General features: G+C 32.4%; 1 protein-coding gene across 6 annotated transcripts in view; it reads left to right on the top strand.

Moving 5' to 3' along the window:
* The window catches only part of Ascc3 (activating signal cointegrator 1 complex subunit 3), a 315,181-nt gene that overhangs the window by 17,684 nt on the left and 270,464 nt on the right, over nucleotides 1–27,033 (top strand). For 5 of the 6 annotated variants that reach the window (XM_063253931.1, XM_063253927.1, XM_063253928.1 and 2 more), the window contains 3 exons: nucleotides 2,409–2,533; nucleotides 4,715–4,865; nucleotides 9,369–9,928. In XM_063253931.1, the coding sequence (XP_063110001.1) occupies nucleotides 2,444–2,533; nucleotides 4,715–4,865; nucleotides 9,369–9,928 (801 nt within the window). In that variant the 5' untranslated portion in view covers nucleotides 2,409–2,443. Of the gene's footprint in view, nucleotides 1–2,408; nucleotides 2,534–4,714; nucleotides 4,866–9,368; nucleotides 9,929–27,033 lie in introns of those variants that run through there. The other variant, XM_063253932.1, reaches the window with a different exon arrangement.

The following is a 27,033-nucleotide window of genomic DNA, read 5'->3' as shown; positions in this document are numbered from 1 at the left end:
TCTATTCCTCTTGAATTTCCCTCTAATTTAAAGTATGTAGTGACCTTCTTATATCTTTTGATCTTCCTTGATTTGAAGTTTTTGTTATCTGCAAATGTGAATAAACTCTCCTGGCTTTTTTCTGGGTTCTTATTTCATGGAGCATTGCTTTCTATCCTTTGACTTTTAGTCTTTGAATTTATTTTTCAGTTAAATATATTTCTTGTATCCAGCATACTGTTTGATTTTGTTTCTTGATCCATTCTACCAGTCTCTTTTGATTGGTGAATTGGTGCCATTAATGGTTATAGCTGATACATACGGGTTTTTTTTTTCATGTTACATGCTATTTTCCTGCTGTTGGTTCCATTTACTCTTATATTGTTTTTCTTTGTATCATCCTGTTGCTGTTGAATTCTTCCTGCACTTTTGTTATTTTCAAGATATTTTTTCTTTTATCATTGCTAGCCACAATCCTGTCTTCAATTTTGTTCAAGTGGTTTGCCAGCTTCCAATGGAATTTTTTATTTTCTGGATATCTGTTTGCATCTATTTCATGTATTCTATTTCTTTCCTATATTGGTCATTCACAGATTCCATCTTCTTCCTGTCATCATTATTTATTTATTCATCTGTCTCTACTCTAGACATTTTTTTTAAACCTGAGAGTTTATTTTTTATCTAATATCCTCTGTAGCCTTGTGAATTTATTCCTTTAGTTTGGTTGTGTGTCTTCCAATTTCTTTTATAGACTTGTGAGTAGGCTGGAGATCTGTGATTGCATTTTGCTTTTTTGTCTTGTAACTTTTTATTTCAAAAATTTATTTTTGTTTTCCGTAATGCTCTGGTGAGTTTTTGTACTAGGTAACTATATCACTAGTAGCAATACCTCTCTAGGAAAAATCTGTTCTTTAGGTGTGTCTTCTTCACAGGAAATCTTGATTTGTGTCTGTCCCCAAGATCCTACCTTCTCAATTAAGTAAGCATATAATACTGGTGTCTGTTTGGATCGGTCCCCAGTGCTTTGGTTTAGTACTATAGTGAGGTTATTAGCCCAGTGCTTTCCAGTACTGTAATAGAAGGGGGAACAAGTGATTACAACTGTGACATCCTAGCTAAAGTAGTAAAATTGTCAATAACAGTAACATGAAGCACAGTTCAGAAACTGATGAACTTTGGTAATTACTGGTTTTGTACTTTAGAAAATAGGATCAAAGTCTATAGTTGCAAAACGGAATCAATTTTAAATTAGGAGTTTGTATTGAAAACGTTTTCCCTTGGTAGCGTGATTTTACCCAGAGGTGGGAAAATTTAGGGAAAATAGTGTATAAAATGAAGATAACTGGGAAGGAAGTAGAAACAAGACTGAGGAGAACGAGTCATCACGCGTGGTTTGAGAAACTGGAGAAGGGGCTAGAAAAAAAAACGAAGGAGTGTGTTCGAGGGATTAACAAAACTTGGTTTCTGGGTTTGAGGATGGAATTAGTTTTTACAGCTGTTTAGAAAAGGGAAAAAAAGAAAAGAAAAGATGGAATAAAAATGAGGACGATTAAAAAGAAAGAGAGAGGGGGGAGGGGAAGGGAGAGAGGGAGGGAGAGAGGAACAGAGGGAGAGAGAGAAAAGGGCTGAATACAGAGTCCTGGCTTATTTTTATGCTGGTTGCTGAGCCTACAGTGTGGTGGAAAGGGCAGATACCTTGGTTCCTCCAGTGGAGCTGGTTGCAGAATGCTGGGTTTTTCCTGCACTGATCTGAAAGTTTTGTTGTTATTAACTTGCATTTGGTGGGTGAGACAGCATATAAATAATCAAATGAGAAAATTTCAAGTATTTGCTAGCGCTGCAGACATAATTAAAATTGTTTTTGGTAGACTATATAGCTGCACTGTTGTAAATTAGATGATTGGGAAGACCCTATTACAGGATGTATCTTTTAATCCAAGAGCTGCTTGTTAAGAAGTTGATTGTGTGAACTTGATGGGTAGAGCATTCCAAGGAGAGGGAACCACTGGAAAGTTGTGTAATTTGAAATCTGTAAGTGAAATCTGTAAGTGTAAAACAAAATTGGCAAGTTTGTTCATCTCTTAATAGTATTGGCTATACCAATATTGGAGACTTCCAGATTATATAAAACTCATTTTGAAAGAATATTATAGTAGTATGTAGAAAGTAGTGATTTTATTTTGCCTGTTCTCTTTTCTTTCTCCAACTGTATGCAGTGTATTATCAAAAGCACGCAAATTTCATGAGTTGAAATGTATCAGGCAAGTTTTTAACAATTTTTAATTAATGATAGTTATTTTACTTTTTTCTGTTGTGTGTGTATATGTGTTTGTGTGTGTAAGAATGTGTTTGTTTATACAGATCAGTTTGTTAGATTGGGCTACCTCACCCATCCCTGAGCAGATAAATACCGTCTTGTTTTATTTCAGGCTTCTCATTGTATGGATCACGGATTGACTAATACATGGCTTTACCTCGTCTCACAGGAGCCTTGCGCTCCTTTTCAAATGTCACTAAGCAAGAGAATTATAATGAAGAAGTGGCTGACTTAAAGGTAAATGTTTTACATGAAAACTATTATAGACATAGATTGTGGGAAATATTTGGCATCGTTTTATTAAATTTTATGTACCTAAAACCGAGGCTTTACCTTGTTTTGAGACCAAGAAGAAAATGATATAAAACGAGTTATTTTAATTGCTAACTCCTTGCTTGCATGACTCTATTGCAGTATAATAATACCCTTATCTGGTAGTTTGAAAGTTTATTGCTTTTATGCCATTTTACACTTAGTAACTTCACTTGTTTGATTCTAAAAAGAACAGATGTGCTACATTCTTTAGACAGACATTTTTCCCCTATATTGTAAAGACACAGAATTTTGTTAAACAGAAAATTGTTAACCTTCTTTGCAATAGCAGCTGTTTTATATCTTTCAGAACAATGTAAAAAAGGATAAATTCTGTACAGTTAATTTTGATATCATACACTTGTGTCATGAGTGTCTAGTGTACTCTGGATCCTGGGAAGAGGCTCACACACCAAGTCGGGACACGGGGGGGGGTGCAGCGCGCAGAAAAGAAGCAGCAGAGAGAAACAGCAATTGTAACTGCACACTAAGTCTTTATTTTAGGGCTCCTATATAGTAAAACAGAGCCCAGGCAATTATCTTGAGAAAGCATTCTTTGTAACAAGATTTGTGACCAACTACAACGCTTATCTCTACTCTCTAAGTTAAACAAGCAAAAACAGTTCTTCTAACCACACTAACCCAGGAGGAATCCAATTAGCCCAAGAATGCACTCCAGTTAGCTCAAGAGTGCTCTTAATTATGTTTGTTCTTTCTAGCCACCTGAAGATCGGCCACCTCCCCATGACTCTGCAAACAAAGCCAAGTCACACAGTATGAGTTAGAGGGGGGAACCTGTTCCCACACTGGGGGTGGGCCTTCCCGCCCCGTCTCTGTCCTGCATACCGGGGCTATTGTTTATTGCAGGTCACAAGAGGGCCAGAGCCTCAGAGTAACTCTTCATCTTCCACACACTTGGATTATTTTTTTTACCTTCTAAAGGCCTTTGCAAGTTATTGTGAATTAATAATATGACACATTTCAAAATTTAGAAGTATATAAGGGCTAATGCTTCTCCCATGTCATTTTATTTCTTTTTGTAGGCTTTTTAAATGCCCTGTATGTCTCCTAAAAGGAAAGTGACCTGTATAATAAATTTCTTTTTAGTTGTTTTGTTTTGGTATAAAGAATCAAACTTAAGACTTTGTGGTGGTCAGGTAGGCACTTGTGCCATTGAGCTATACCCCTGGCGATTGATGTAATTTTTTATCTTAAAAATGTTTAATATATACAAAACTAAAGATAAAAGTAACATGAAATCACTATTTGACCCCATTGTAACAACTTAGTTCATTTTGTGGCCAGACTATTTTATCTGTGCCCATTCTTTTCCCCCTAGACCCAAATAGGCCAGTCCCATTTTAAATTTTAATGTTGAAGCAAGAACTAATGAATTATGAATGTGATCCATACAACCTAGAGTAAAATTACAGTTTTCTACCTGACTCAACAGTTTTTCATTTGATTAGAGTGCATCTCATGTCTTTTATCCATGCATCAAAGCCAGTGATATGTCATAAAATTTTTATTGCTTTCTGTAGACAGTTCTTAAGAGTAAAAAGCTGGCAGTCTCAAAAAAGAGTATATACAGATATGAATCTCCTGTTTGGCTAAGGTGGTCTGAGATTTGGAAAACAGTAATAACAATAATTTGACTTGAAATTGTTGAATTTATCCTAGAAACCTGAGTTTCTTTGAATACTTTTCATCAAAAAGAATGCCATAAAGCTTGTATTTATATACATTATGATACGTTAAAAATGTAGCATAAAACTGAGTGGAGGTACTGATGTGCTACATTGGTAATTATTATCTTGTGGATATTGAACTTTTTATTTTACTGTATGAAAATAGTACATTATAATTTCTCAATGTACATTATAATTAAAATTGTTTTAAAAACTTTCATTGAAACATACCAGACAAAAGAGATTTTGTGAAATCACGTTTAAATGAAAGTCCATCTAAGAAGTCAGTTTGGGTATAAGTAGTTAAAACTGTGAATTTTTGTTGGTAGTGCCAAGTTGTATTTTGTATATGTGATAAGTAGTGGATTTGAGAAAAACTTTTAATTAGTATTTCTTTTTATTGTGGTATCTGTTTCAGCTGAAGCGATCCAAACTTCAAGAACAAGTTTCAGATTTGGGACTGACATGGAAGAAGATAGTGACATTTTTGAAAGAAAACTTGGAGAAGAGTAAAATGCAAATTATAGATACAGATTTAAAAAATATATTACAAGCTGCAAAACAAATAGGTATTTTTAAAAACAATCTATAAGGCTTAAAAATAGATTGCTTATGACTATAACATAGTAAAAGTGTAAAATTTCCTGGCAAGTGTTGACAGTTACAAAAACCTTAGTCAAGAATTTAGGTTGAAGTGGTGGGCAGAAGTTACTAATTATAATACAGCTAGAGGAATTTGTAGAAATTTAGAGTGGGAAGTCCATTGTTTTGTTTGAAATGAATATTAGATACATTAAAACTTTAATCTAGTCCCAATGGACCTTAAAAGTCCTGTAGCTCAGTCTCTTAGTATAAATGACCACCTAGTATAGTCAATGGTGTACGTTAGTTTGTACTTCGATTGCTCAGGCTCTCAACCCATATCTAACGTTTCCAATATATATAATTATATTTGAATGAAGCATTCAATAGTGAATGTAAGTTACCACCTGAAAGTTACAAGCAAAACTCAGTGAAACCAAACAAATGATTTTCTGGTAAAAATAGCTGTACATTCCAGTTTATCATGTTATTCCCAATTTTCTGTGACTAAAAAGCATATTTAAAACTTCTGTAGCTCTAAATTTTTTAAATACAGCAAATTTGTACCTATAGAGTCCAGACTCATTTTCTGGCTGTATGTAAGTGGTCTCCTTTCTGGTCTCATACTCTCCTCGCCTCATCTATGTGGTGCTTTATTCACGTCCTCAGATCTGCCACACTGCTTGTTGCGGGGACTGTGCCACACATGTTCTTAATAAAGCCTTCATTGACCATCCAATCTCAAGTACTCATCCAGTTGGTTTTTATTGTAAAGTCTTGGAGTACATTTTCTCTGTAACATTTATTATTACATAATATTTTGCCACTTTTTGCAGTGCTACTAGGATATGTTTCATGATAATAGGATGTATTCTTGTTAATACTGTATTGTCAGTGCTTAGAATAATGCCTTGCCTATTTTAGGGTCTCAATGAAGATTCATTTGACAAATGAAATGTTTTTTCATGATTTCTTCATAGAGGGAAAATAGATTCTTACTTTTTAATATTGTTTGGTAATTTTGTTCTATACACCAGCATTGGTTGGTGTTTCTGTTGTATCCCATAGATTTAAAGATTTGCTTATACTCTCTAATCTTTATGTTTTTAAAAAATATTGATTTTTTATGGCATTTCATTATGTATTGTTGGTCTGTAATTTATAATAAGTGTTTTCATTGTTTTATATTGTGAAAGTACCAAGTAAAAGTGCATGTTTTTGCATTAGATGATTTTCAGAAGTTCAAGAACTTCAGTTTACTTAAACCTAAATGAAATGGAGTACACGTCAGTAAGATTTGTGGTAGCATTTGACAGAGATTCATACTTTTATATTTTAAGAATATAGGAATTATTTTGATTCAGCAATAGTGAAAATGTATAATCTTTGGCCCTTTTTATTTGATTTTCACTTTTGTGATCTTTGTTTTCATTTGTAAAATTTTGAGTCACCAACATCATGTACACCAACAGTACACTAAATGTACTATGTAGAAACTGTATAGTGTCCTTTCTGTTCTTTATTTCATAATAAAAATGCCATAAAATACTTAGAAACAGTATTGGCATGTTGAACTTACGCAGTACCATGACTAAATTTTTTCTTTCTATGAATTACATATAAAATAAGATTTAAGAATATAAACTACCATTTAAACTGTTTCCTCAAATATATCTATTTATAAGTCAATAAATAGTTTTCAAAACAGGAGTCATTAAATGTAAACTTGTTGCTGCAACAACTGATTCAGACAGGATGAACAATCAACTAATGTATTTAAGATATTGAGATGAAGTATCTTAATATTTCTAAGACACATAACATCTTGATATTAGATTTAAGCAAAAGCTCTGTTATGTCTACTTTTTAACATTGTGCTTAAGTTGAAATATTGCAGATTTAGTAAATCACTTGTTAGCTACCAAGAGTGAAAATTTTGCTGACATTAGAAATTTCATTAAAACCTGAAGTTTTGAAGAGGTGAGCGTCATAGTGAAAATATGTTGATGACTTTTCTTATATTTCCTTTTTTAGCACAGATTATTTTTAGTGTAAGTATATTAAAAAGGTAGAATAGGAGAATAAAGAAGAGAATAATTGTATTTCATTTGCATATAATGTAGTACAAGACAATAATTTAGGGCCATGTACAGAATATTGCTTAGAGTAATAGATATATTAAATTGGAGGAAACATTAGGTAACTTGTTACCTAATTCTTTCATTTTGTAAGTGAAAAAACAGTGATTCTCATGGTTGATATGTGGCTAATGTAAGCCTAGATCCAAATTCTGAAAGAGAAATAATAACAAATCCTAGATTTTTACCTTTTTTCTTTTTGTAGTCAGAAATCTTGTTGTTTCCTTTTTTAAGCTACTCTTACATGTCCTTTTATTTCAAGCTTTCATTGTTTGAAGTCTAAAATGCTTCAGTAGTCTTATTTCTTTACCTGTCTTTTCTCCATTTATTTCCTTAGGAAATTTATTTTTAAAATTTAGTAATTAAGAATTAGTATAAATCTTTTTAGGAATTTGAAGGAAAAACTTTTTTTTTTTTTGGAAACTTGAAGGCTGCTGTAAATCTTTTTAAATGATTGATCTCACCTAAATTTTCAGCATCTGTGTAATGCAGATAAATTGTTAGGCGGGAATGCAGGAAGTTAATGTGAAAGATTTTAGTAAATTCTATTACAAAGAAATTCCAGTTTATAACATCGGAATTCCATCTTTATAAAATCATACATATGTTACCTATTAAGTTTATAAATGTGAACTCCAGTTTTGCTTAGAATTCAGTATCATTAATACAAATCATGTTATTTATAGAATTTCCACAGTCCCTGAATTATCTAGAATATAAATTTCTAAGCATAAGTAAAATATACATAATGAATAAATAAAATCTATACAGGGGCAGTTAAGTTAATTTAAAAGCATTGTATATTCTATAGATTTTTTGTCAGGTGTTTTTCTAAATACTAAAAAGAATAGTTGTATGACAGTATTTGTCATTTATAATTAAAATTTGACTTTGTAGTTGAAATTGAGAATTAAAAAGTTGTCTCCATATATAAACTTTTGACTTCTACACATGTGTTATTGTGTAGATAAATTTAGTGTAAAAATAGTGTTCTGGTATCACTGAGATTTAGTTAAAAATCAAAACTAGTCTATTGAACCCAAACGTTTGAAGATAGGTACAGTGAGGGAATACAAAAATAAGGACAACATTGTATTCTTCCTTGCTAGAGGCAGCTGAGAGCTAAGAGTCTGAAACAGGATTGAAATAATCAGAGGCCATGGGAAGTATACAGATACAGAAATAGGCATAGAATAGGGCCTTTTTCTTTTGTAATTATAGCTTTTCAAATCTTGTCTACGTTATCTGGTCTGACCTCCAACTTTAGGGCTCAAGTTACCCTGTTAAATGTTGCCTTGTTCTCCAAAGTAGCTAAGAGTACAGTTGCCAGCATGTTGAGCAGGATCTTACCATGTCTGAATGTTAAGAAATCATTTTTGGCTCCCATAGAAATTTGTGATTGCCAGTATGGCTGATAAAAAAATGATGAGGTCAGTTCCTGGCTATGTGGGAAATTGGACCCAGCCTAATAAGCTGTTCAAGATTTGTGTGTAATGATCTCAGATCCAAGCTTTTCAATAAGATAGTGGTGTTATATATATTCTTTACTTTATAGTATTGCTTATTATATTAGGTAGATTAATTGACTTTAGAACCTCTTGAAGATTTAATTCTCTTTTTTTTTCTGCTGTAAGAACAATTTCTGAAATCTGTGTCACAAAAGGTTCTTTTGAGAAAATTGGATATAAGAATTTAATACTTTGAAGAAATCAGTGCCTAATACTTTACCTTTTCCTACTTTAATAAGGAATTTCTTTCCTGTCAGTTATAAGCAGCAGCTTACTTTTATATCTTATGGATGCATATTTTAAACTTTTTTATACATATAAACCTTGATGACATTAAATGCTTTTGAATGTAAATCTGTAGTACATTTATTTCATGTTATCTAGATTAATGGTACAAATCAGAAAGAAAATTATTAATAGTGGAGATTTCTTTTCAACTCCAAAAATCTAATTTAGATATTTTTACATTCTGTTTGTTTCAGTGGCTTGTCAAATCAGTGTTTAAAATTTGGTTTTAAAAAATCTTAGTTAATGTCTGTCTGTCTGTCTGTCTTTATAGAGAAAGAAGTAATTGTTTTTAGGTAGGTGATGTGCTTCCATGTAGAATAATTACTGGTGATAGTTTATTTACCTAAAATACCGGGGAATTTAAGAATGGTTATTTTTGCTCATAAATGGATTATTTTCCTTGATATATTTTGGCTGTTGGGTTTAACTAACATACATGATATGCATATGTGTATATACTAGTTAATGTATATGTATTTATGTATTTTAATTTTTTTCTTATAGCTGTAAATTGAACCTTAAGTCACTTGAATTTTTTTCTTCTATCTTTCAATAGTTGGAATGGATAATGGGAGAGAAGCAATTGAAAGTGGTGCTGCATTTCTCTTTATGACATTTCACTTGAAGGATGCTGTTGGTCACATGGAGACAAAGGCTATCAAACAGATGTTTGGTCCATTTCCATCATCATCTGCCACTGCAGCTTGTAATGCCACGAATCGAATCATTTCTCAGTTTAGTCAAGATGACCTTACTGCTCTTCTCCAGATGACAGAAAAGGAATATGGTAACAAAGTATTTTTTGGTAAAAATCTAGCATTTTCATTTGACATGCATGATCTGGAACACTTTGATGACCTGCCAGTAAATGGTGAAACCCAGAAAACTATAAGCCTAGATTATAAGAAGTTTCTGAATGAACATTTTCAGGAGCATTATACTCCAGAACTCAAACCTATGGAAAAACCAAATAGTTCATTTTTGTGGTGTGAAGTTGAGAAGTTCTTAAATGCAACTTTAAAGGAAATGACTGAAGCACCAAGAATAGAAGATCTTTGCTGTACCTTATATGATATGCTTGCTTCTGTTAAAAGTGGTGATGAGCTTCAGGATGAGGTATAGTTGAAGTTATTGAAGTTTTATATAACTGTGGATGATGTTAATAAAATAGCCTTTCACACTATATGTGTGTATGTATGTATGTGGTTCTGGAAATTGAATTTGGCCTTGTTCATACTAAGTATGTACTCTTATCACTTAGCTAACTCCCCAGTCCAGCCTACCCTTTTTAAATATTGGCCCCTTGCAAAAAAGGTGATCCTTCAATATTGTAGCTTTATAACTCAATTGTATTGACAGATGCTTTTAACATGGCGGGTAGTGTCAGGAGGACTGTGAGTGCAAAGAGCAGTGAAAGCACACAGGGCAGCAGTTGAGGATCTACCTGTGCTGGTTACTGGGACAGTTGGCCCAAGCACTGTGTAAATCTCTTGTTTCATTGTGATAATTAGAACTTTTACTCTGAAAAGGATGTGGATTTGATTGAAAATTATATCGTTACTCCAGTAATAACTGGAAATACTGTTTGTAAGCATTTCTGTGATAAAAATTAAACTTTATTAGAATTTTTATATATTAGTGATTTGCTAATTTAGAAAACTTTCTAATTTCTGTGTTTGAAACAACTGTTGAAAAACAGATTGATTTAGAAGTAATTGGATTATTTGATATATTAGGTCACTTGTTCAATAAAGAATTGTTTTTTTCTATCAGATGAAGGAAAGCATTATTTTAATTCCTTTCTATGCCACAATTTGGTTATGAATTACTTTTACTGTCACATGAAAATTTTGTTCTGCCTTCAATATTGGCATTATATTTTTTCTGAAATTTAAAATAATGTCATCCCAGTTTTAATACTGGGCAAATGAGCATTTAACACATTTGATGAAAGATTAAGAAGGACTGGTATCTCAGGGGCACAGGTTGAAGTCAGGTATTTTTTTATCTATATGTTGCTTTTATGACTTTAGGTTATTAAATCTCTCAGAAGGTCAATTTTCTTTCTGGGCTCTTTTAAATGAATTTAGGAAATTAGCCAACTAGGTTTTGGAGGACTAAACCCATAGTAGTGTTAAATGTTATGATGTTTTATATTAGTATGGAAGTAAGATACATTGTTAACTCTAGTCAGTATCATATATATATATATATATATGTATATATATATATACATACATATACATATATATATATATATATATATTTTTTTTTTTTTTTTGTATCAGGCATTGAACTCACGACCTTGTGCTTGCCAGGCAGGCACTTATGCTGCTGAGCTAAATGCCCAGCCCCAGTATCATATATCTTGCTATCAGATCTGTTCCACATTAGTAAATGAGTTATCTCTAACATTGTGGAATAAGTTTTAGCAATTGTGATTTATAACAATTTTTACTGATATTTGCTTATATAATTGAACATATAGCAGCCTATTGTTATTGTAAGTTGAAACTTAGAAAAATCAAACTAATGGATATTTTATTTTCTAAGTAAGCTATAAGACTTTTTTATTTGTGAATATCTGTAATGAAGTTGTATTTCTTAGTTCTTCACCATAGTTTCAAATATATAAACAGTCTCATTGCTGAGAAAAGGATATGTTGTAGTTTTCATTTCCATAATCTTCATTTTAAGGTCAAATTAAATTTGTGCATCCGTCCATTCATTATGTTTATTCTTACTGTGTTACTTGGCACAGTGCTAATTGGTAGACATAAGAGAATGACTGATGTAGGAACTTCGTTATCAGGGAATTAATTGTTAAACAGATATATCAACAGATAACTTTATTAAGATATCATATGTATCATACTTTATACACCTGGTGTCATTAAAGAACAAGTCATGGATTCTGTAGAAGGCCGAGTATGGTTGAGAAAGTATTTGTTGGGAGGTTAAGTGTGAGCTAAGCCTTAAAATATGACTAGATTTGTCATCTTTGAGTGACTCAAAAAAGTAGAGAGTGTGTTTCAGGCTTGAGGATAAACGTAGAATGAGACAGGTTTCAGAGGAAGTATGTAGAGAGAGAAGGGGTACAGATGGTAACAGTCAAATAATTTGAAGCCACATGTACCTCGTTAAAATGTATTTATTAAAAGACTCTTAAACCTGTGTGGTCTGGTATAGTGACTTTTAAACAGTGGCTTAATGTGTAATAGTTCAGTATGTTAGTAAACATTTTACATTCTACGAGTGGCTTCAGCACTACTAAAGTTTTAAATGGTTCATTATGTCAGGACTTTGATTTTTCTGTGAGTGAAAATGAATAAGTATGATCATTTTTAATATTACACTATAGGTTATTCACGCTTTCCTAATTTGTCTTCCCACAGATTTAGTGTTTCTGTTTTCATATTCAGATCTTTGATCCATTTAGATTTTAGTTTAGTATATGGTGATAGGCATGGTCTAGTTTTAGTTTTCGGCATATGAAGAGTTTTTCCAGCACCATTTATTAAAGAAACTGTCGTTTTTCCAGTGAATGTGTTTGGCCCCTTTATCAAAGATAAGGTGATTGAGTGTGTTTGTATTGTGGTTGTATCTTCTAATCTGTTCCATTGATCTTCAGATGTTTTTATTCCAGTACCATGTTGATTTTATTACAGTAGCTTTGTAGCATAACTTGAAAGCAGGGATTGTGATGACTCCTGCCTTCCCTTTGCTGTTTAGAATTGTCTTTGCTATTTTAGGTCTTTTCTGGTTCCAGATGAATTGTAGGAGTGATTTCTCTAGATTTATGAGGTATGTTGATGGTATTTTCTTTGGGATTTCATTGAATCTGTATAACAGTTTTGGGAGAATGACCATTTTCACAATATATATTCTTCCTATCCATGAACAAAGGATGTCTTTCCATTTTCTGAGATTCTCTTCAGTTTCTTTGTTCAGGGTATTATAATTTTCCCTGTATAGATCTTTAACTTCTTTTGTGAGATTAAATCCTAAGTGTTTCATTTTTTTGGATGCTAGTGTGAAGGGTGTGACTTCTCGTATTTCTCTGTCAGTGATTTTGTTGTTAGTGTATAGAAATGCTATTGTTTTTTGAGTATTGCCTTTGTATCCAGCTACATTACTGAATTTACTTATTATATCTAAGAGTCTTTCAATGGAGTTTTGGGAGTTTTCTATGTAGAGTTACCATGTGGTCTGCAAATGATGATGATTTAACTTCCTCTTTTCCTATCTACTCCTTTTATTTCTCTCTTGTCTAATTGCTCTGGCTAGTATTTCCAGTACTATGATGAATTGAGTGGTGATAAGGGACATCCTTATCTTGTGCCTGATTTTAAGGTAAAATTCTTCAGTTTTTGATTATTTAATATGGTGCTGGCTGTTGGTTTGTCATAGATGGCCTTTATCATATTGAGGTAAAGGGTATCCCAATTTTCTGTAAGGTTCTTATCATGAATGAGTGTTGTACCTTATCAAAAGCTTTGTCTGCACCCATAGAAATGATCATGTGATTCTTACTTTTGGCTCTGTTGGTATGGTAGATTATATTTATTGATTTACATAGGTTGAACCATCCCTGCATGCCTGGGGTGAATCCCACTTGGTCCTGGTGTGTAATCTTTTGGGAGATTTGCTACATCCTGTTTGCTAATGTTTTATTGTTGCTCCTGAAAGTTAACAAAGCCATGGACGCTTTGTTATTTTTAAATGTAACCAAAAGGGGTATACAAAAAGCTACTTTTGTGCTGAAGGTATTTTTTGTTCCTTAGTATATGATTTCTCAGGTCTAAATATAGTTTACTGACATATGGGCTAATTGATGATAGGGCTCATTTAAGTGCTAGCAGTAAAAGTCTTTTTTCTAAGGACTTGTATTTTATTGTGGAACTGATGTTATTGTGGAACTAGTGTTTTTTTCTACGGATTTTTATTTTATCGTGGAACTAGTGTTAGAAAGGCAGATGTAAAATGTGTTTGCAAAGTTGTGATTTACTACTACGACAGTGCAGGGAGGTTCTAGTCTTAACTATGTTGAGGAAAATAACAGAACTAATGACAGACCTGAATAATGACATGACTGTATTTGACGCTATTTATATACAGAGGATGATTAAAAAATACTGTGTGCCTTTAAATTAAAAAAAATTATTTCAGTAAAATTCACACCATCCCCTCAAATTCCTTTCCATTTGCTTCAGAAACACCTGCCTCATCATTAAAGCCCCTTTTGCAGCAGTACTGGAAGTCCTTTTTCATGAGCATCTTTTATAAGGTCTGATAAAAGACGTGGTGAATGTTGCCGGCAAGTGCCGTCCAGTTAAAGGCAGGCTTGTGAAAATATTCTGATGCATTCTCATCCACCTGTTTACTGGACTTAATTAGCACTATGTGACTTCCGGCTCTTCGCAGTAATTAAAGTGATCATGAAAAGTAATGAACTTTGAGGCAGCCATGACAGCACAACTGTCACAAAAAGACTTGAAGAACTGGTTCGAAAAGTGGCAAGAATGATGGATAAGTGAGTTAGAAGGGGGGAGGTGGATTAATGGTAATGTCTTATCTGCAGTAAATGAAAAAAATACTCAGAGTATTTTTGATCATTTATTGTACATGACTTCATTTTATGTTTATAGCAATGTTTTGTAATACATGTTTGTTGGATTAAAGACTTAGAAGCCCTACAAGCTCGAAAGATTATACTCAGACTTTTCCTCTCCAGTTACATGTGATTAGAAGTTTTTAAACATTAGAAAGTCATATTTTGTTACCATTGTGGTAAACTTGATGTCTTTCTGAAATATTTCTTATTTTTAACTATCCCTGTAATGCTGATAACTTAAGGAGAAGCTTTTTTGTCTGTGGATTGTTGATTAATAGTAAATGTTTTATAGATTAGCAAATTGAATTTAGAGATGTTTGGAAATCTGCTTGAGATTACAGAATAAGTAGTACATCTAGAATTTAAATTCAGGCATTCTCACTCCAGTGTATATTTGTATGCTTTGCTAAGAAAGAAATCTGTACATTTTCCTTTGTTTGGTACTTTGAAACATCAAGCATCTTTAATATATATGAATAAATCTTTGTGTTAACTCTTCTCAATTTCTGATTTTCCCTTTCAGAATTCCATATAAGGAACTGATTGAAATAAAAGCAAGGATAAACATTTAAACTATGTTTAAGATCATTTTAATAATTCTGTAGTGAATTCGTTTCTTTCAAAGTACCTTTGACCTTTAACAACTTCTGTTTGAATTATTTGGGTTTGCTTGTGTACAGATTTCCTTTCCTTTTTTTTTCTTTAATTATTTGAGAAAATTTGCAGAGGAACAATATAACTAAGAAATACTAACAACCTTAAGAAAATAATATGTATGAATGTGTCAGTTATGTGTAGATAGTAGTTTATCATTTGCTACAATAAATGTACACGGCTCTATTATAATAAAGTAAGGTTTCTTTTGGAGTTACACATTCAACCACAGGCCATGCATTAGTGTCTCTTGCAGTTGAGAGATAATCATAGAGCTGTGGTCTTCATTATAACTGCATTAAATTAACTGGAGTGCATGTCATTTGACTGTCAGAATTTGGTGGCCTTTTCCTGACGCTATTGCTGTGATCCCAGATATTACAAGTGTCCACTTAAAACTGATAATCATCTTTTCATCAGTAAATCACCTTTCCATAAGTTGCATATGGAGTAAAATGTTACAGTTCCAGTCCTTGACTATAATAATCTATAAAATACAGAATATGTGTTAATTGACTGTGAGTTAGCAGTAGCCTATTAGTAGTTAAGTTTTGGGGAGTCAACAATTGTAGTTTGGAGTTTGGGAATCAAGAGCACTAGGTCTCAGAAAGCCTTCACAAAGTGGTCCTACTACTCCCTGCCTCAGGCCTAGTTATCCTTGTACCCTAGGAGGCCCAACAGCTCTTCCTCCACTTACAAGCACAGGTGGAAACCCTATAGGCATGCACCAGAGATTCCCACCCCCAGTACATGGTGGAGAAAGGGAGGGAACTGACAGCCAGGATGCAAGGAAACAAGTCTAGGGAGGCAGAGATGTATTGGGGTTATAGACTGCTAGTCTGTTGAGTGCCCTCTTGGCAAAGACATTCTAAAAGGTTAGTAATGTAAAGGATAAGGAAACTCAAAGAGATAAGATCCAAGGTCAGCAGCCACTTCAACATGAGTACTACCACGACTTCAGTTATTGAAGCAGGTATACCCAAAACTGTCAGCCCCAAGGTGACAGAAACAAGCAGCTGAGAACTCATTCATCTCCAAGGCTGACTAGGACAGGCGTGACTATCATCCTGCTATCTTACCTTAGTGACCCAATATTATAGCACAGTGTTACTGTGAGAATTTGTGAATTAATCTATATGAAACTCCTATGGTAGCACAATGTTTCACAAGCTGTTCTCAAATGTTAGCACTATATATTTGCACATAGGAGTTTTGACTTTTTTAGAGATCAGAAAATAAATTATGCCTTATATATGAGCATTTCAAGTAATAAAATGATGGTTGAGTGGCTAGGTTTTGAGATATAAAATAGAATTTTAAAAACTGGCATAACATAGATATAGTGGTGTGTGCATACATCTTAGTATTGTTTCAATATTAAATCTGTTTGCAGAGCTATATGCCAGTGTACATATTGGTAAGGTTATGTAATCAGTTCTTAGAAAAAATAAATTTTTGGTTTTGGCTCACTTTTGTGTTTACTGAGCATCTTCTTTAGAACATTTATAATTTGATATTTACTGTTAGCATTTTCTCTTCCCTCTGTGCAGATGGTATCACTCGCTCTCTGCAAGTTCATTTTTGAACCTGTTTCAGATATGTACTTGATCTGATGAAATGAGAACTATTTAGTTAGATGTCTTCTGAGAGGGACAAAGACAGAGAGACAGAGAAGAGACAGAGTTTAAAAAAATATATATCCTTTTTGCATCATAAGTGATTCTAAATTTTGATGTACAACAATGTGGTGGTTCTCAAACCTTATTCTCAGAACACTTACAAAATTATTGGGGACCCTATAGAACTTTTCTTCATGTTATTTATAGTAGTTATTGTGTTACAAATTAAAAAATTTTAAAATACTACTATCCATTAACATGAATTTTTATGAAGATATATCTAAAATTTAAAAATAGTCTAGAGTTCCATTGTATTATATTTTTGCAAATGATTTTGGTGTTTGACAATATAAAGTGGCTAGATTCTTATGTACTTGTGTCCAATGTGTTTTGATCTCATGTACGGACTATAGACTCTGAAAAACTGCTTTTTGAGAGCATGAGAATGAAAAAAGCAAATAACGTTTTTGTATTTCTGTGAAAATAATTTTAAACTCTGAAAGGATATTAAGATAATTTTAACCCTGATCTTCTGAAAGGATTTTAGAGATCCAGAACGACACTTTGAGAACTACAATTTGACTAAGAGGGCCTAGTGATTTGTGTCTAGGATAGGGTATACACATAAAACGTTATTGTATCAGAACAGTAATTGTCATTGCTTTACGAAGAAGTTGTTTGTCTGCTAGGTAGTGTGCATTCTTTTTGGTAAGCTTAACTGTCCTAAGCAATAAGATGGACAGCATCAACTAGGTTAGATTAAAATTTTACCCTTTCATGTATTGGGTTACCTGTAGCTGTGGTGATGACCCTATGGCTTGCATGCCACAGCCAGCTGTTTCTTACCATTAAAAGCTCTAAAAGGTTCACATCACTATCCTAGAGTCTTTTTTAAATCAGATAATCAAAAGAGTCTTTACAGTCCCACCTCCAGTCAAAAATTATTCTTTACCTTTTTTCACCCAGTATAGCCTTTGTATGTCTGATTGTCTGTTTAATGCTTATCATCATGTAATGATGTAAACGTCTTCTAATGACATTTCTTTTTTCAAGTGGCATCCCTTTCTAGAGTAGGTCTCATAAATTGTTTTGCTGAACTAATACTTCTGTTGTACCATGTAGCTCTGTAGTCCTTTTTTCTTTATGTTTTATTTCTTTTTTCTCCTCCTCCTTTTCCTCCTTTCCCTACTTCCTCATCCACTTTTTACCTCCTTTCCTCCTCCTGATATGTGGTATTGGGGATTGAACACAGGGCCTATGCACCGAACTACAGCTCCAATCTTTTTTTTTTTTTTTTGGTATTTTGAGAAAATCTTGCTAAAGTGTTAAATTACTCAGGCTGGGCTTGAATGTGGGATCTTATTTCAGCCTCCTCATGCCCAACTTCCTTATACTTCTGTTACTGTGTCTGGATTCTTTTAACTTTTTGTTTTTGTTTTTTGTACTGGAATCAAATTTAGAACCTTTTGCTTGCCAGGCAGAGGCTTGTACCACTGAGCTATATCTCTAGCCTTACTTAACTTGTTTTTTGTAGCACTCCTGCAATTTTCTGTTGACATTGAACCATTATCCCTACAACTGGGACACAGCTTGCTGTTCTGATAGTACTGACTGCTTTTCATTATCTCTTCTTTAAAGATACTACACTTTCAGTTACTAAATTGTCTTTCTAAATAATCTCATAGAAAAACAGTACGTTTTGTCATGAGTTTACTTGTGAATCCTTACATTGCCATAACATTGATATTAAGCTTGCAGTTAAATAATACAATCCATATCATTACATTGATGATGTAATACAATACATATCATTACATTGATATTAAGCTTGCAGTTAAATAATACAATCCATCAATTTTCTTTTTTAAAATTGAGTACTTTTGACGTCATCTGGCAATTGAGCTTTTTTCATTATTTCTAGAATAGCAGTTGTTTTGAGGTCAACTTTTTACACGGTTCCTGAACCATACAATGTGATATCTTAGGGCCTAAAAACACTTGAACTTCCTCAAAGAAGCCGTAATGTTTTTTATTACTTTTTTCTTTTCCATGCTACCATGCAGTATTCATGCTTTTTGTTCTTTTTCCTGTTTTAAGTTAACATTATGTGCAAAAGAAGATGGAAGTCAGTTGAGATTGATTACTTCTCTCATCCAAGGAAGAAAAAACATTTTCTCGTTTATTTCCTTGTTCAGGCATTGATAAGAGGACTCCTTTTTATCTCATTTTTATATGTGTAGTTTTTTTTTCTTTTACAAGATGGTACCTTGTAACCACAGTGTGATAGGCATTAAAAAGTATCAAAGTCCATACAGAAATGTATTTTATTTACTGTGATTTTTGCTATCACTTTTGCTCTCAGCTGTTTCATTTTATAATAGGAACTGGCTGCCTTATTTTATTAATGTCAGTTGTTTTTACTTTTTCATGATTGTGACAAATTCAATTTTAATCAATGCCACTTTAGTTTTTCATGCCATATGTTTTAAAATATTTTATTTTTCGAACTTGAAAAGCATATCATCATTGTAGAAACGTCAGTATATTTAGAAACTATAGGATCTAAGTTACTTATATCATATGTAGTCCCACTTGTATCCATTCATAACCAGTGCAAATATTTTGGAGTATATAGTTTTTAAATATTTTAAATTGGATTATATACTTTGGACCTCCTTTATTATAATTTTTGTAAGTTTTTAATCATGCAGGATTTATCATAGTTTATTAAATCATCTCTTCTCTGCCCCACTCTTCCTGCCCTGTATATTGCCCAGGCAGTTCTCAAACCCCTGGGCTCAATCAAGTCACTTCCTCATTCTCCCAAGTGTCTAGGACTACGAGCACAGGCTACTGTGCTAAATTTCTGCTAGTACAAATGTAAGTGACAGTAACCTCACCATTATAAAATACATTGCACCAAAGACTGTTTGGCTACGTAATTACTAATACATATTTTTTTCTGATGTTCTTAGTAAAAATTTTGTATCCAAATGTGCAGTTAGTTGTCCCTTAGTATATGTGGGAGATTGATTCTGAGAGCCCACATGAACACCAAAATCTAAGGATGCTCAAGTGTCACGTAAAATGTCATAATATTTGTATAATGTACACACCACCTCCTCCTACTTTGAATCATCTATAGGTTACTTCTGTTATTTCATATGATAAAAATGAGATGTAAAAAATTGTATTATTCAGGGGATAATGACAATAAGATGTCTCTGCATATTCAGAAAAGATGCACTTTTTCCCCCTCGCATATTTTCAGTATTGAGCGTGTGCAATTTGTTGATGTATAACTTCTGGACACAGAACAGTAACTCTTGACAAAACATTTTCTTGTGTCTACCGGTTAGCATAGTGTAATATTTTCTAGTTTCATTATTGATAATTCTTTACTTAAGAGTAGGAAATGATACCTTACTGTTGAGGTATATATTATTACTTTTCAGGTATTATATAGACTGCTTTTTTCTTTTGAGAATAGTCTGTTTTATTTCATTTTATAAGATTCATGTTGAGATATGCAAATATCTTTGCATGTTTCAAATGTTATCTTTTCATTTTAAGAATGTTTGGTGTTATGCTTAGAAAGGCAGTCCTCAGTACATAGCTGAACCTACCATCTTTTTAAAATTATTTGTCGTTTTAGTCTCATTGGTTTTAGGTGAAATATTACTTATGTCACATGTGTCTTTGCTTCATTTTTATTATTTGAATATATGTATATTGTATACTCTAAAGCGATAAGGCTGTTTTCTCCCAGGTTTCTTATTAATAACTTTCACATTTTTCTACTATTTGATTGTTGATTTCTACTTTTATCTTAGGAGGTATGAAGTCTTCATGAACTCAAGAATTTAGCTTATCTCAAGTTTTATAATCTGTTTAGAGTTTATCACTTGGTTGTGTATGCCTTTTCCTCCCTTTGTGTGTGTGTTGTTAAACTGATGAGCTGAAAATGACTTGACATACTGAGAAAATAAAAGGTCAAAATATGTAACCAAGAAGATGGTTAATCCAGGTAGACAAATCTATTTTAACAGTTACATTTGTTATAATGAAATTAAGTGTAAGGACATAGACTGTGAAGTTATACAGGTGTATGAGCATAGCTCTGTCACCCTCAAACTGACCTCGTCCAGGTCATTTTTGTAAGCTGTAGTTTCCTTGCTAGTTATGTGTGAAAAGTGATAATGTTTACCACATAGGTTAGCTCTGAAGATAATGGTGTAATGCTCTTGAAGTGCTTAGAATGATATTTAACAGATGGCAAGTGCGACCTGTGTGTTGTTATTTTAAGTTGTGTGGTATAGGTAACAAACAATTTAGGTTATTAAAAAGACAGCCTTTAATACTTTATTTTAATTTTTGTGCTCCTCAAACTACTTGGCTGGTACATTTCAAGGAAGCCATAATCCTCCTGACTTTACTTAGAGGAGAGTTGCCAACCTGAAAAAAGAACAGCAACAGAAACAAAACTACAGTTAGTTAACCTTCTGAAGAGAAAGCTATATCGGATAGGGGATGAACATCATTGAAAAGCTGTTTATAGAAGAAGAGTGGTTCACTTCGTAAGACTAGGATCCCTTGATAGAGGTTATGTGAGCAGATTTCAGCTTAGGAAAATTTTTTCAGTTTTCATCGTTCTTTAAACATAGTAAGTTCTTGGTGAATAACGTCATTTATTGTTGGAGATAAACAAGAGTCTGCTGGGTCATCACTTCATTGAAATTTTGTGGAAGGTTGAGTTTTGATGACTTTTAAGGTGTGTCTCAACCTTGATATTTCAGGTTATTATCTTAGTAATATATGGCTAAAAATCAATTTTTACAATATTAAACTCACAGTGGGACTTAGAATTACCTACTATGACCAATTTGCAATAATAATAGATTCTAAAATATTTTGTGCTTAATAGGAATGGTTGCCCAAAGAGTAGATCATTTTGTCAAAATGTGTACACCACCTTCTTTTTAGCATTGTTTCTTCATTCATTTATTCTTTGAGTAATGGATGACAAAATTCTGCATCAGCTCCATATGTATGATACATCCATGTGTTCCTATGAATTCGCCTTAATATTTAGCAACATTCATTATAGCAAATAAAATTTTATGGCTGGTGTTCTTTTTTTATCTATGGATTTTGTACATTGACAGTTACCTGGAAGGTATTGACATAGAATATAAGTGAGAAACAACCTTTTATTGTCAAGTAAATGATATACTTATGTTAGTAGTAGTTGTTTTGAATTAAAAACATTTTGTCAGTTTATAAATATAATAATATTAGGTTTAGAAATTGCAAATACATTCATTTAAGCATGACTTAACACATTAGTTTTTGTCAGTTTTGTATGTACACATGTGTAGGTATAAACTTGTTTTTTTCTCACACAAAATTAACTTTTTTAAGAATCAAAACTATCAATTTGTCGTGTATATGAAAATATAAAGTAAGTTTTAAAATATATCGGGTTCCTAGTTTTAACTTTACTTAGCATATGGAGAATAAGTAGTGTCCATATTCCAAGTTTTCTTAATTAGGTGGTAAGTGACCTTGGTTTTTAGCTTTGTTAAATTAGATTAAGTACCAGGGCTGGGGATTTAGCTCAGCGGCATAAGTGCCTGCCTTGCAAGCAGGCAGTCTTGAGTTCGATCCCTGGTACCGATAAAAATGAAAAAGACCAAAAAAAAAAAAAAATTAGATTAAGTACCTATAAATAATAACTATGAAAATATAATTTATATGACTCTGCAAGCAGCAGTGATCAGTGTAGCACATTTTCCTCCCTAGAGATAAATAAATGCTGTCCTAATTTTCATGGTTATTTTATTATGTTACTTGTGTCTTTATTTTAGAACGTATGAATATTTAGTAATTCTCTGTGCCACAAACAAACATAAGTGTCAATTCTAGACTTTTTTCAGGGCTATCCAAGTTTTAAGATTTTTCTTTTATTATACTTTAGCTTTAATTTGTAATATACACATTATTTACATTATATGAAATTTAAAGTAGTTCTTGTCTCAATGAAAAGACTCTGAATTGAATAGTTTTTTTTGTATAGTTTTTTTCCTACTGTTTATTACTTTAATTTGTAAAACAACTCTTAATCTTTAAAATGCATGCCTCTTTATTTAAAAAAGGAAATGATATGTTTTTTGTTGTTGTTGTTAAATCAGAATTCCACTTCTTTAGGCCTTCTTGGTCATACATGTGACACACTGCATGGCTTTGATTTGTATACTTTGCTTGAAATCCCAGTCTTTAATAGATAATTATCCTATTGTAAAACAATGTTTCAGCTTCATAAAATAAGCTTTGGAGCTTTTTTGCTTTTTTTGTGGTTAAAAAATGTTTCTATAAGAAAGATTATGTTTGGCATAAAGGTTTAAAAGTAGTGTGTTCTAAAACTGTATAGCTTGGTATCTCTTCTGGAGGGGAGATTTGAATTGCCAATTTAAATTTTATAGTAGTTGTTGGTTTCTTCACACTTTTAATATTTATTCTTAATGAAGTTTGAAAATTGTATTTTTTCAAAAAGATTAGCCATTTTATCTGAGACTCAGTATATTGCTACAAAATAATTCATGATGCACTCTGTTTAAATTTTTATACTAGATTTGTTATGTTGACCCATTTAAGGCCACTTTTTCTGTTCATTTTTGCTAGTGTTTGTTTTGTTTTTAGAAACCTATCTTTGTTATTATTGCTCTTTAGTTTTTTTGTACATGTTTTAACATTCATTTGTATATCTATTTTTAAATAGTAACATCTGAAAGTTTTGCTCTTTACATAAAATGTTAGTTTAAGCCTTCAATCTTATTATAATGAATTATAACAGATGATTTGTTTTTACAATGGAAATGAATTTGTGCTTGAAATTTTTAGCTGTTCACAGTTCCTTATTTTCTTACGCTGTTTGTAACTACTGAAATAGTCTACCCTTAAACTTTTTACTTAGGAGTATATCTGAAAACTAAGTTTGATCAAAGTAATGAAAAATTAATTATGATGGTTATGTTGTTTAATAAGAATAACTTAACTCTAGTATTTTTAAATGTTTTGGTGAGTGGAAAAATAAAGAAGCAACACCACAAAGTCATTGTTACTAATAAGCCTTGTTTTGCCTCAGTTTGGTAATTTAATTCTCTAGTTGTAAGGGTTCTCATTTTTGTTTCAAGAATCTTTGTGCAGTTTCATGTCTTCCAAATCCCTCAAGTAGAAAGGTCTCCTGGTAAATGCTATGATTTTTGTCTGTGTTACTAGTCTACCATGAAATGGAAGCTTATACAAATATTAATTGAATATGGTGGGTTTCAGGTATTTCAAAAATGTTTACTTCCTCTTGCATCATAAAGAGATGAGCATACTTACAAAGCAGTACCTTTCTCACTTTTTCACTTTATAAATCTGTCCATTCAGATGCTGAATTAGAATATTAATTTCTTTGTGTAGATTGCTGCATCTTCCTAGATTAGTTCAGAATGCCTCATCTCTTACTGAATGTGATAGTTAAACCTACACATACTTTATTTCCATCCCTTTCTAATTTGTTTTAGGTTAAATATTTTACTTACTTGTGCTCACTTCAGCAGCACATATACAAAAATTGGATTTTGCTTTTTCTGTGTGTTAGACATAAATTTTATTGCTATTGTTAGATGTTATTAATATTGAATTAAATATATTTTCATTGTTAAAAATTTTTGGAACTATTATGTCAGCACTATTCTCAAGTGGTTTAGCTTTACCAAAAAATTCTTTACTTGAAAAATAAATTTTGAAAGAAGAAATTTTAGACCTTATGTTATTAGACTTGATCTGCTTTTGCTACCGAATAAAGTTTTTTTACTTATAAAATTTCTGATGTTCGTCCTAAATGTATAGTAAATTAAAAGTTTTTTCTAATATAAATAATTCGTGTTTTGTGTGCTTAGCAGATAAAAAGTGAGAAAATTGGTGGTAAATATCTGTTTTGTATTATTTAAAAATAAAATAATTTTACTGTATTAAACAGTACATGTTTACTATTCAAAAAGTAGAAAAAGTAAAGATGACAATGAAAAGTATACAATTAATATTATCCTTCTAGCATTTAAGTTTTTTTGGTATATTTAAGTAAAAAAAAAAAACCCAGATATAATTGCCTAAACTTGAAAACAAACAAGACATCGTTCATTAGGTGAACGGATATGCAAACTGTGGTACGGTCCTAAAACAGAGCGTGATTCAAGGATAAAGTTTTAGAAAAAACCATCTTGAATAGTGCTAAGTGTAAGAAGCCAGTCAAAAAAAACTTGTGTATTCTGCAATCCTAACTTCATGACTTCGTGGAAAAGTCAACACTTGAGATAATGAAACAATTAATGGTTGTCAGGGATTTGGAGAACAGAGAAATGAATGAATAGGTGGAATACAGGGAATTCCAAGCAAACTTACAGGCCAGCTTATTCTTTGTAATACTGTAATAGAGGATACATGTAATTATAGTAATGATCCATTTGTCCAAAACTATAGAATGTACCATGCAAACAGTGAAGTGTAATGGGCTGTTAAAAACAAACTGGTAGAAAATATGGCTACAACTATACAGATATATTTTGCAATGTAAATATAACCTGTGTGGATATCAGCAGAATATTTCACAGGTGATTCAAAATATCTTCCAGATCAATGGTACCTTTTTTTTTCAATAATTGAAATATTTCATATTTGTTCTTCCATATGATATAGGTTGTAGCCATATGTGGCTGAATGTGACTGGGGAATTAAATTTGAAACTTAATTTTTATTACTGAGCATATAAATAGTCTCATGTGGCTAGCAGCTGTAAATTAGGGCATTACTTAAATTAGACAAGGTAGAGAAATGTTAGCCAGTGATTAACACAGTTAATAGGAATTAATAGTTGATTGAAAAATCCAATCTTACATATTAATTTGGGAGCAATTCTTCATTTTCTATCCTGCATTTTTTTATTTTGGCCCTCTCTAACTCTTGGATTAGTAATTTGCATAAAGATGTTTATAAATTTAGAAAGGAGAGATTCAGTATTGGTAGTAATTACAGATAATATGGGTAATAGAACTTGGATTTTAAAAGTTTCAGAAGACTAAAATGAGGAAACAGAAACTTATCTATGTGGCAGGTCTATTTGGAGTTCTGGGCTTCAAGATTATTATGTAAAAGATAGGAAGTTGAGTATCCACAGTATGCTACATACCTGTAATCCCAGCACTCTGAATTATTAATGCAGGGAGATCAGAAGTTTGAGCCTAGACTGGGCAGTGTAGTGAATTAGTGTGACCGAGTCTCAAGATAAAGAGGTGTGGCTGGATGATAGGCCTTGAGTTCAGTCTTCACTACCCCATGTGTGTGTCACACATGCACACACATGTGCACATGCGTGTATGCTTGCACAGAGGACAGGATATGGTATACTTGCCCTATTAAGAATTCATGTCAAAAAAAAAATTAAAACCAAAGGTTTTGACTTGGTTGCACATTCAATTTGAGTTGACTGTGTTTGTTGTTGCTTATGTTATGTTCATAGAACTTTGACATCTAGTCCAAAATTATTATCTGTATGATCTTCCCTTATTAAATTATGTTTGAGATACTATTTTAAAAGGAAGCTGGATAACAAATCATTGAAAGCAAGGATGTAATGCATTTTGCTTGGGAAAGTAAGAACTTGAGAGTAAAGTGTACTTATATGACCTGCCATTGACTTCAAGTATTTGAAGAGGTGTCTTACTGGAAAACTGTTACTGTCACCTCTGACCCCTCAGAGTATAAAGGTGATGTGATGGATGAAAACTCTAGTGAGACTGATAGGGTTCAGTGTAAGGAAGGATTTTTGTCAGTGATTTTTCTCTAGCACTACCATGATTTGCCTTATGAGTGCTTATTAGCAGAAATGTGCTGGAGATTGATCAGTTAGAAAAAGCTGTCAGTAATACCAGGGACTATTTATTGAGCACGTATTGTCAGACACTGCTAATTGCTTTTTAGCATATGAGAGAGCTGAGAGTTTAAGCAGGTAGCAAAAACTGGAATTAGAATATATGCATACACATACCACAGTTAAGCACACCTCTCAAGTGATGCTAAAATACAAATGCATGAATCAGTATTTGCTGTGTGTTTACATATTTCCTGGCAAGTGGTACTTATTAGCGACTTTTGTAGTGTTTTCTTTCTCATTATTGTTAAATGATAGCATCAAGCACTAGTGTTTTGCATATTTAGCAGATTCACTGAACATGTTTTCAGATCAAAGCTTCTAATATACATTTTATAAGCAGAGTAGTTACTATCCT

Source organism: Cavia porcellus, unplaced genomic scaffold, assembly GCF_034190915.1.
Source record: "Cavia porcellus strain 051 isolate PalLab524CR breed Dunkin Hartley unplaced genomic scaffold, mCavPor4.1 scaffold_7, whole genome shotgun sequence".
Taxonomy (NCBI): domain Eukaryota; kingdom Metazoa; phylum Chordata; class Mammalia; order Rodentia; family Caviidae; genus Cavia; species Cavia porcellus.
The sequence above is the reverse complement of the archived record's forward strand: the minus strand, read 5'-3'. Positions and strand labels throughout refer to the sequence as shown.